The sequence below is a fragment of the Phocoena phocoena genome, chromosome 12, assembly GCF_963924675.1.
Source record: "Phocoena phocoena chromosome 12, mPhoPho1.1, whole genome shotgun sequence".
In the NCBI taxonomy this organism is placed as follows: Eukaryota; Metazoa; Chordata; class Mammalia; order Artiodactyla; family Phocoenidae; genus Phocoena; species Phocoena phocoena.
The window spans coordinates 58092422-58102681 of NC_089230.1; the positions used below are offsets into that span (position 1 = coordinate 58092422).

The 10260-nt window shown below is 35.9% G+C and overlaps 1 protein-coding gene across 5 annotated transcripts in view; it reads left to right on the forward strand.

Moving 5' to 3' along the window:
- Positions 1 to 9952, forward strand: part of USP45 (ubiquitin specific peptidase 45) — a 57126-nt gene extending 47174 nt beyond the window's left edge. For all 5 annotated transcript variants that reach the window (XM_065888753.1, XM_065888755.1, XM_065888754.1 and 2 more), the window contains 5 exons: positions 442 to 1105; positions 2729 to 2826; positions 6128 to 6214; positions 9081 to 9234; positions 9822 to 9952. In XM_065888753.1, the coding sequence (XP_065744825.1) occupies positions 442 to 1105; positions 2729 to 2826; positions 6128 to 6214; positions 9081 to 9234; positions 9822 to 9952 (1134 nt within the window). The remainder of the gene's footprint in view (positions 1 to 441; positions 1106 to 2728; positions 2827 to 6127; positions 6215 to 9080; positions 9235 to 9821) is intronic.
- The last annotated feature ends 308 nt before the right edge of the window (positions 9953 to 10260 follow it).

The window sequence follows — 10260 nt, forward strand, 5'->3', positions numbered from 1 at the left end:
AAAGACATCAATCTGAATTTGCACCTCATTAAAAAAACACTTTTTTACATGATATGATTTGTACTAACTTGGCAAATTGATGTATTACCAGATTTAACTTACTCTGTTAGAAGGTCCTTTAAGGGGCAAGACTACAGAGATTATGCAAAGGTTTACACTTGAAAAGCCTCCTTCATAGCACTGTTCTACAAAAGTCCTGTTCCCTCTCCATGAATAGGTAACCATTATTGTCGGTTTCTTGTGTAAAAGTTTATTTTCAAATTAGAGCTCTTTGTTAGCATATCTTCTATTGATTGTACTTTGAGTAGATTTAGGAAATGGATTTCAGAGGTACTAGAAATAGTATTTTAGAAATTGTCGAATGTTTAAATAAGTCTTACTGGCATTTATTTTCAGTAAGGTCACAAGATTCTTTTCTCTGAAAACACTATCAACTTACAGAATCAACTAATTCATGGCAGAAAATGTACAAGAAAATTGTCACCTGGAGAAGATAAAGCTGTTGTCATATACCAGAAAAATGAAAACCTTGAAATGAATAGAGACTGCTCATCGTTTGCAAGCATCGTGCACACTGAGTCGGCTCTGACTGAAAGCCCTACCGACGGCAGTGAGAAAGAAGCCAGCCTTTCTGAAAGTAGTGTTGGTGCTGACAGCGAGGCTTCAGAGTCTGAAAGTGCTCCTAAGCAGACTCCGTTGTTGAGATCCAGCAGCGGATACTATGTGCACACAAATGGACACCTTCGCCATCCGTCAGAGAGTGAACCACTCACCAAGGAGGGTGATGAGGGAGTGGCTGGAGCTATTTCTGAACTTCATCTGAGCAGCACTGGAACTGGAGATAGGGTTCTTGACAGAGAAAATCAGCCACTAAACGTTTCAAATAATTTGTGTTTTTCAGAGGACAAGCATATGGTGTCTTACAGCCCCCAAAATGCTTTTCAGACCCTTTCTCAGAGCTATATAACCACTTCTAAAGAATGTTCAATTCAGTCCTGTCTCTATCAGTTTACATCTATGGAATTACTAATGGGGAACAACAAGCTTCTGTGTGAGAACTGTACTGAAAAGAAACAGAAGTACCCAAAGGAAACCAGTTCTGCAGGTAAATATTTAGCTTAATTTTTTTTAAGCATTCATGGATTATCTGATAAACAGTGACTAGTGGGTTATAGATCCCACAAAGAGGAGCCTAAGAACTTTGTCTGCGTACTTTAGCTGCTTGGAGGCAGGGGTTGTCTTACCATATTTGTACCTCAACACTGAAGACACTGACTGGGCAGAGTGACTTTTCAGTAGATTTTTGTTGAAATAAATTGAAGGACAGGAAGTATCCATCTCTGCCTCGAAAATGCAGACCCACATAATCTTATTTCAGGAAACTAGCTATCTGAAATCTTTCCAGAAAAAAAATTCTGTAAAACTTAAAATTACAACACTAGTGAGATTAATGTTCTTCATAAATCCCATCAATCTAGTGTAAAGTCATATCATAAGATATAAATTTGAAGATTTTAAGTAACTGTATGTTATAAAGCTAGCAATATAATAACTACTTTGTTGACCAGAGAAAAGTAGAAAAGGGGGATTTGTCAAGTAAAAATTTCTGGTGTACCTCTAGCCTTGATTAAATGGAGAGAACACTCTGATTACTTGGTGACTAGTTGTTTCAAAATGCAGGTTTTATTATTCAGGTATGATGAGTCTAACAGATAAGGAGACGATTGCCACTGAAAAGATAGTTTATTACTTATAGTTCCCAAGAGGAGGCGGCATGCTGAGCCACGCCACACAGGGCCACAAGGGGAAGCACCAGTGTTGGTCAGGAGACAGAGGGAGCAAGGGGGAAAATGCAGGCAGGAGCCTTTGTTGTGGTTTCTAAGGGAAGGAATGGATGCGGCAGGATAGACAGGCTTAGGATTGACTAGTTTTGAAATTTTCAGTGGACTCTGCAGTATAGGGGCTGTCCCTAGCTGTCTGGTACCTGGCTCTGGTGTGATTAGGGCAGGTGAATAGTGGCCTAGAGTTATTAGAGCTCAATAAAGGAGGTGGTTGGGATATGGGTTTTGGATTGGTTGTTTTGCATATGAAAGGCACACTTAAGTTGTTTAGTATCTAGGAATTAGCTAGATCTGGGAAAGGCCCTTTCCAGTGTCAGCAAGGCTCCAGATGTCAAAGCATCAGAATAAAGACATGATTAATACATTAGTAATTAAAGAAATGTCTATATGGGAGAGGAAGAAATGCCAGCTTACATTAATCCCAGTTAAATATGCAATTAGCCATATTCAAATCCTATCACAAGTCTTTTCTAAAAACCTCTTATTGAAATGACCCATCATTCCCATGATACATGATCTCTTTTCACTGCAATGAGTAATGACCCAGTTTTTTCAACTACAGGTGTGTTTCTGTTGTTCTTTGACTGGCGGTCATTGACATAAGTCACTACTGGTCTATTTGCTTTCCAGTTTCCAAAGTTATGTTGCAAGTGTCACCTCCCCTATTCTTTCTCCTTATAAGTGTGTGCCTTAAAAAATACTCCCTTTCATATTAGTGGAGTTGTGGGGACGAGTAGAGGCTCCCTGTAATCAGAGGTCTAATTTCTTTTTTAACATTTTTGAAAATGTGGTATGATGCTTCTATTTAAATGTTTACTGTATTATAGGGTAGATAATGTATAAGATGGAAATTTACAAGTAACTTTGTTATCTTGTATTTTATGCAGAAAAGAAAGCAGGAGGGGTTTATACTAATGCCAGGAAGCAATTGCTCATTTCTGCTGTTCCAGCTATCCTAATTCTCCATCTTAAAAGATTTCATCAGGTAAATTCCCTTTAGTAACACTATATAAATTTTCATCATATGTTTTGCAGAGCCCTAAGTCTTGTAAATTACTGTCAAGGATTAGACAGTAATTTATTGAATTTAAAAATTTGTCATATGAGGGACTTCCCTGGTGGTCCAGTGGTTAAGACTCCGTGCTCCCAAGGCAGGGGGCCTGGGTTCCATCCCCGGTCAGGGAACTAAGAGCCCACATACTGCAACTAAAGATTGCACATGCCGCTGCAACAAAGACTGGGCAGCCAAATAAATAAATATTAAAAAAAAATTTGTCATATAAGATTTATTGCTTTTTCATCCATAATAGCTTACAAGACTTTTCTAAATAAGATTAATTCACAATATTTGAAGACTTAGGTGGTCGGAACCTCAGTGGCATGCGTGCGTGTGCACGCGTGTGTGTGTGTGAATGGAAAATAAGATTTATTAAGAACCCTTAGAAGCAGAGAAATAACAAGGTGCACATAACTTTCTGAGCTTTCATTCCAATGAGAGTTGTACGTGGGCTGGGTGTGGTTGGCTGGGACCAATTGCAAAAAGGGCTGCAAAGCAGGCCCCACTCTTGTAGGACTAATGGGAGAGAACCTAAATATAATGTATCAAGTTTTTATCTAATTGTTCATAGTTTTAATTCAATGCCTTGTCTCTCTCTCTCTGTTTTTTTTTTTTTTTTTTTTGCATTTGATAAAACGATTTTAAAGTTTCTCTGGAAGAAACTTTAATAATTAAAACAGTATGGTCAGAATTGTCAATAAATAAAATTTGAGTATAATTTAAAGCTCTTTTGTTATGATACAGGATGGATCTCAAATCATTTGGGGAAGAGGCTAGATTACTCAGTAAAGGACTTAGGAAAGATGGGTGTTTGAAGAAATAAAAATTTAGAGCTTCCTTCCAGACCATATATATCAATACTATTTTCAGATAAATGTTTTTTAATTGTATGAAACAAATTATCAAAAGACTAGAAGAAAACTTGATGAAAATTATTAACCTGACCTCTGTGTGAAAGATTTTCTAAGTATAAAACCCTTGAAAGAAATCTCAAGGGAAGAGATTGAAAGCTTTGAGTATATATTTGCAACATTTCAGGTGGGCCACAGATGGGCAGGAAGAGATTTTTCTCTATACCCCCATCCCTATCCATGGAAATTCGATTAAGTTCTTGATTTTCTATAGCCAACATTACAGAAACCCAGTGGAGATGAAATGGCCATGGAGAGCAGAAGCAGATGTATTGAGTCTCATTACATCAGAATGTGAAATAGAAGGTGTATATCTGCAGTGACTCTGTGTGAATGAGATAGGGTCATGCCAGATCTGAGAATGATGTAGCACAGTTATTTTATATTTGGTACTTGCATCCCTTTTAGGAACAACTTACAGAAAGAATTCATGCCCTTAAAGGGAGATTTTTATAGATATCTCGGTCCCTTCTTGTTCTCAGCCTAAATGTAATGTCTGCAAAGCCACGTTCTCATTCTCTGGGACTGTGAATTTTACGGATCAGATTCTCTAAGCAATGTCTTTGCTTCTAGTTTTTCAGTGTCCCTGAAAGCCTGTTTCCCTGTAGTAACTTTAGAGTTGTATATCAGAAACATCCACAGCACTGAAAGGCAAATCTCAACAAGATAGAGCTCTTTGTCCTAAATATGGCAAATGATTAATATTGTAAGTATGTAAAGAGCTCTTAAAGATCAATAAGAAAAATATCAAGACTCTAATAGTAAAATGGTAAAGAACATGAATTGACAGTTCATAGAAGAAGTAAAAATTCCAAGAAAGTATGAAAGGTCCACTCTTTCCAGCAAAACAAATGCAAAATAAAATGGCAGTGAGATTCCTTTTTTAGCCTGTCCAAATTGGCAAAGATCATAATAGTGTTGATAGAAGTCTCTTCTAATAAGGGGTAATTTCTCAATAGCAAAGTACCGTCTGGGGAGGACACATTAGCCTGAAATGATCTCAGACAGTGCTGGTACCAGCTGCTTATAGAGGTCACCTGATGAGAAGAAAGGAGGCAAACAAATTAAATACATATTAAATAATTATTCCAGACATATGACTTCATAATTTCATGTCTGATATCATGTTAAGACTTCTAAAGATTACTTGAAAATACAAATCACTATGTGGCTATATTTTGGTCAAAAAATGTTTTTTTTTTTTTTTTCTTTAAAGGTAAGAAATAGGCAACAGAACTGTAGTAAAAGTTATGTGATTAGTATGCAGATAAAAAGACTAGTCGTTGAAGTAAGTCATGAAAGCTTTGCATAAAAGGTTGCATCTGTTAATTTTGTCGACCCAAACAACTCAGATTTAAGTATCTTGTTATTCCAAGAGAGTCTGTTTCTATTTGTGGGTTTCTTATCCAGTATCTTCAGTGGTCTATCAGCAAATTTTTATCATTACTTAAATGCAAAGTGTACATTTTTCAAGGCCTGCCTTTGGAAACTAAAAGTAGGGAAAGAAATAGAGCTTGCTTAACAACATGAATATTCATTTTGATTTATATAATATGTAATGTTTACTTTTACTGTTAAAATGATTTGAGTGTTCAGATTTTTCTCTTTTTAATGAATGAATATCACTGAATTTTAGAACTGAAGGGACCTAATATGATCCATTTATACCCGTTTTCTGCCTTGATCTAGATGAGGTTGTCTAGAGTCAAGACAACGGTTAACCAGTCGTTGAGTTAGGCCTAGAACACCAGACTCCTGACTCTTCAGTTGAGTACATTTTTATGATAGCATATGTATCAGTAGCTGAGCTTTTATCACATTGAATTTATTTTCCCGTAAGTGTTGAAAGGCACAGTGAAAGCGATTATTTTCATATTGTTTGTGGTAAAAATACCCATGTAAATGAATGATCTTTGCAATAACAGTTTATGAAACCTAATTGAGAACTTAGTCATATATCAGTTTTGGACTGTTCATTAGTCATATTTTTATATCTATGAAAAAAGGTCAAGGATTCCTCTTTTTTTTTTTTTTCTTTGCGGTACGCGGGCCTCTCACTGTTGTGGCCTCTCCCGCTGCGGAGCACAGGCTCCGGACGCGCAGGCCCAGCGGCCATGGCTCACGGACCCAGCCGCCCCGCGGCATGTGGAATTCGCCCGGACCGGGGCACAAACCCGCGTCCCCTGCATCGGCAGGCGGACTCTCAACCACTGCGCCATCAGGGAAGCCCTAGGATTCCTGTTTTGGTTTTAATTAACAAACGCAATGATCTAGATTAAGTTTGTTGCATTAAGAAAAATTTGTTGTTGTTTTTTGAGGCTGGCCTGAGTCTTCGCAAAGTAAACAGACATGTAGATTTCCCACTGACGCTTGACTTAGCACCATTCTGTTCTGCTACCTGTAAGGTATAGTATATTATTAAGGTATTTAATTGTCATACAAATAATATGCTTCAAAATATCCTATATATTGTTTATTAGACCATGTCTTCCTCTCTCCCTCCCACCTTCTCTCTCTCTCCCCCTCCTTCCCTCCCTTTCTTCCTTCCATCCAACATTTAACACACTATCACTTTTGTCTTTTGGGAGATAGAATAAGTTGAAAAGATGCATAAAGCATGAGCGGGGCACGATGTTCATGAAGATCAGAGCTGCTTGTAAATGCTGCTAGAATCAGATAGCTGCTGAGAGAAGTAAGCAGATTTTGTGCCCTCTCCTGTTCCTTGTGAATGTTGTGCTTAATTGACAGTAGTTTTAGCAGTTGAAGAGGTCTTTATCTTTTGTAAATCGATATACTAGTGCACTGTTTTTCATGCCATTTCATGTACACTACTGAGAATAGTGTACTTGTGAACTGAGTATGATACTTTACAACTACTAATACTTTAATACTTAGATATAGAAAGCAAATTGGTTTATAATTGCTCGTACTTGTATGTAAGAACTCTGTAGGTGAAATTGATGACTTTGCTTTCCGTGAGGGAACTGCACAGTTCTAGGGTAACTAACATGTTGTCCTGCTCACAATTACTGGTTAGCAGTCTAGGATTTGTGATACATAAACTTACTGAACTTAATACTTTCAATACATTGATCAATCAAAGCGAAATATCTTAAATGCAATTTGTCAGTGAATCCAATTCATCTGCTATGGAATACTAGCACTATCTGTCAATTATTCACATTCAGTATTCACAGAATTTGATAGTATGGTAAACAAAATATCTAGCAAGCTCTGTATTAAACTTACAGAAACATATTTTTTAGAAGTACCTATTATGGAGAATTTCCAACATACACCAAAGTAGACAGAACAGTACAATGAACCTCAAGCACACATCACCTTGCCTCCAAACCTTAGATATATGGCCAGTCCTGCCCCATGCACATGCTCATCTACTTCCTCCTCTTATATTATTTTTTTTCTCTTACGTTATTTTGAAGCAGGTATCAGACATCATTTGATTCATAAATCTTTTCCTATACGTGTCTCTAAAAGATAAGAATCACCCCCACCTTTTTAAACGTAACCACAATACCACTTTCACACTAAAAAAATTAACAATTTTTTTCATATCATCTAGTGTATATATTTCCAGTTGTCTAATAAATGAAATTTTCAAAATGCATTAGTATCAAAGTAAGGACTACACATCATGATTGAAAAATATCTTTTAGTCCCTTTTAATATACAGTGTCCCTTTCGCATCTCTGCCCCTTGCAGTTTATTTGTTGAAGAAACTGGATCATCTTTCTGGTAGTTTCCTATAGTTTAGATTTTGATGATTATTCCTCTATCCTCTTTATTTCCTACAGATAGGTAGTTGGATGAAGAGAGGCTTGAACAGTTTCAGGTTTGATATTCCTCCCACTCCCGGTAAGGCTATTTCATAGGGAGTGTTCTGTTCTTTCATCAGGTGGCACATAAATGCCAGTTACCTTTCTGTGATATTAGCAACCAGCGTTGCTCAATGAGTTCATTAAGAATTACAGAATTGTAATCCTGTTATTCTTTCTTCATTTATTTGCTAGAATACTTCTATATAAAGAGAAATTCCTTTCATCTATTTAGTTATCTTATGGTATAGTTCTTACCGAAAAGACAGAGTAAATGCTCAGTTCTCTCCCCCTCCCCCTTTTAAACCAGTTTTCAGAATAATGAATTAATTCACTGTCATCCTCAAACTGTGATCAGTTAATTTATCATTTTGAATTCACGGATTTAAACACATTAATAATATTTCAATTTACTGCACTTTTCTTTTAATTCGTGGTCTAATACGTTAGTCTAATGGGTCTATTGTTGGCTACTGAGAGCCACTTCAAGTTGGCTCCTGGGTTCTTTTGACATGACCCTTGTGGTCGCTCTCTGAGTGATTATGCCACCAACTGGATATTCATTTGCTTAATTTTAAAATTTTCATTTTTAGGGATTGTTACTTAAATTAAAATTTTTTTAATAATTACATAAAATATTTATGTAGTTCCAAAGTCAAATGTATAAAACAAGGTAAATTCAAACAAGTGTAGTTTTTCTCCATGTCTGTTCTACCTGTTTCTTTCCTCCCTTTTTAGATAACCATTTTTTCAAATTATTGTTTATTCATCTATTATTTTTTTTAAATGTAAACAAATAGGTATATATATCTGCATCTCGCCTCTTTAATAATTATAGCTTACAATATGTATCCTTTTTTCTACCTTATTCTTAACATTGTATCCTGGAGATTATTTCATAGTAGTATTTAGAGATAGTCTGCCCTCCGTTTTTCAAATAGCATAGTACTCTATTGTATAGATGCATTATAGTTTATTCAACCAGTCCCCGATTTATGGACATTTGAGTCTACTCCAGTTTTTTGATATTACAAATAATCCTGCAATCACTAGTATGGTACATGTCTTTTTACATATTGCTCATGTTCCTGTCCTAGAAAAAGGATCGATAAATCCAAGAGTAATACCTGTGTAACTTAGCTAGATAACGTGAAATATCCCTGAATAGGGGTGTACCCCTTTGCGTTCCCATATGAGAGCATTCTTTTCCCTACAGCCCAGCTAACAGAGAATGTTGTCAAGCTTTTTCATTTTGCTGGTCTAATACAGGTGGGAACATATGCCAGTGTAGTTTTAATATGCATTGCTCAAAAAAAAAAAAAAAATATGCATTGCTCTTATTTTAAGTAGGACTTGCATTTGGCTTAATTTTCCTTATAATAAGAGTTCACTAAATATTACTAATTAATTTGAGGTTTTTTTCTTTGTCTAAAAGAATGTAAGTGTGGGAGATAAAGTCCTCTATGGTCTCTATGGCGTAGTGGAACATAGTGGCTCAATGAGAGGAGGCCACTACACTGCTTACGTGAAAGTGAGAACACCGTCCAGGAAATTACTGGAACATATCACTGGAAAGAAAAATGTACCTGGTATGCCATCCTAAGTTTATTTTATTCCTAAAAACAAATGAATTCATTCTTCCTTTTCTGGAAGAGGTAAGTTCTTTCATGGATACTTCAAGTGGATTCACTTTAAGTGAGGAAAACTTTTAAGAGTACCTAGATAATCTTAAATATCATAAAACTGTACCCTTCAGGTCATGTGAAGTGACACCCAGTTTTTCAAGATGTTAAGTCATCGTGTATTGCAGTGGAATAGCATTTTATTTAACAATATCAATAGTTTTTAAAGACATACCAGGTCCTCAGACTAGAGTTGGAGTTGAAAATTTGCTTCAGCAAACGAACTGTGTAATTTCTTCCTTCTCTTTTAGTGCAGATGCCCTTTTCCTTGAATAAATAAATATTCATAAGACTATCTAATATTTCATAGATATTTAAAGTAAATGATACTAATATTAACGCTTTGAAAGAGTTCATTTTGGAAGATGTTTAGCCCAAGAAGAAACAGCCTTATGCAATAAAGTCTAGCATTAGAGTTTGTGATAAATGTGTTGTCTCTAATGTAAAGTCAGAACATACTTATTGTAAAATTATATTTCTTTTTGTTTTGTTAGGTTTGAAAGAACCTGATAGTGAGTCAGCAGGCCAGTGGGTCCATGTTAGTGACACTTACGTGCAGGTGGTTCCAGAATCAAGAGCACTTAGCGCACAAGCGTACCTTCTTTTTTATGAAAGAATATTATAATTATTTGTTAATTGTTAATGGTAATGATTATTTAGATCACTTTTATTTAAATGCTGCAGCGACAACCATTATATGCAATGTGTCTTTGTAGTCTTTTCTGTAGGAATGGCATGTCCCTCAAATGCTCCTGGACATGTTTACCATTTTGGTGAATCCTTTTAAAGTAAATTAAATTTACTAAATGCTTTCAAAATTATATTCTTAAAATAAATGTAAACACATGTTTTTAAAAACATATTTGTCCTGGCCAAAAACACCACAGAATTTACAGTAGTAGAGGAAACTCCTTTATAATGTGGCTTATTACT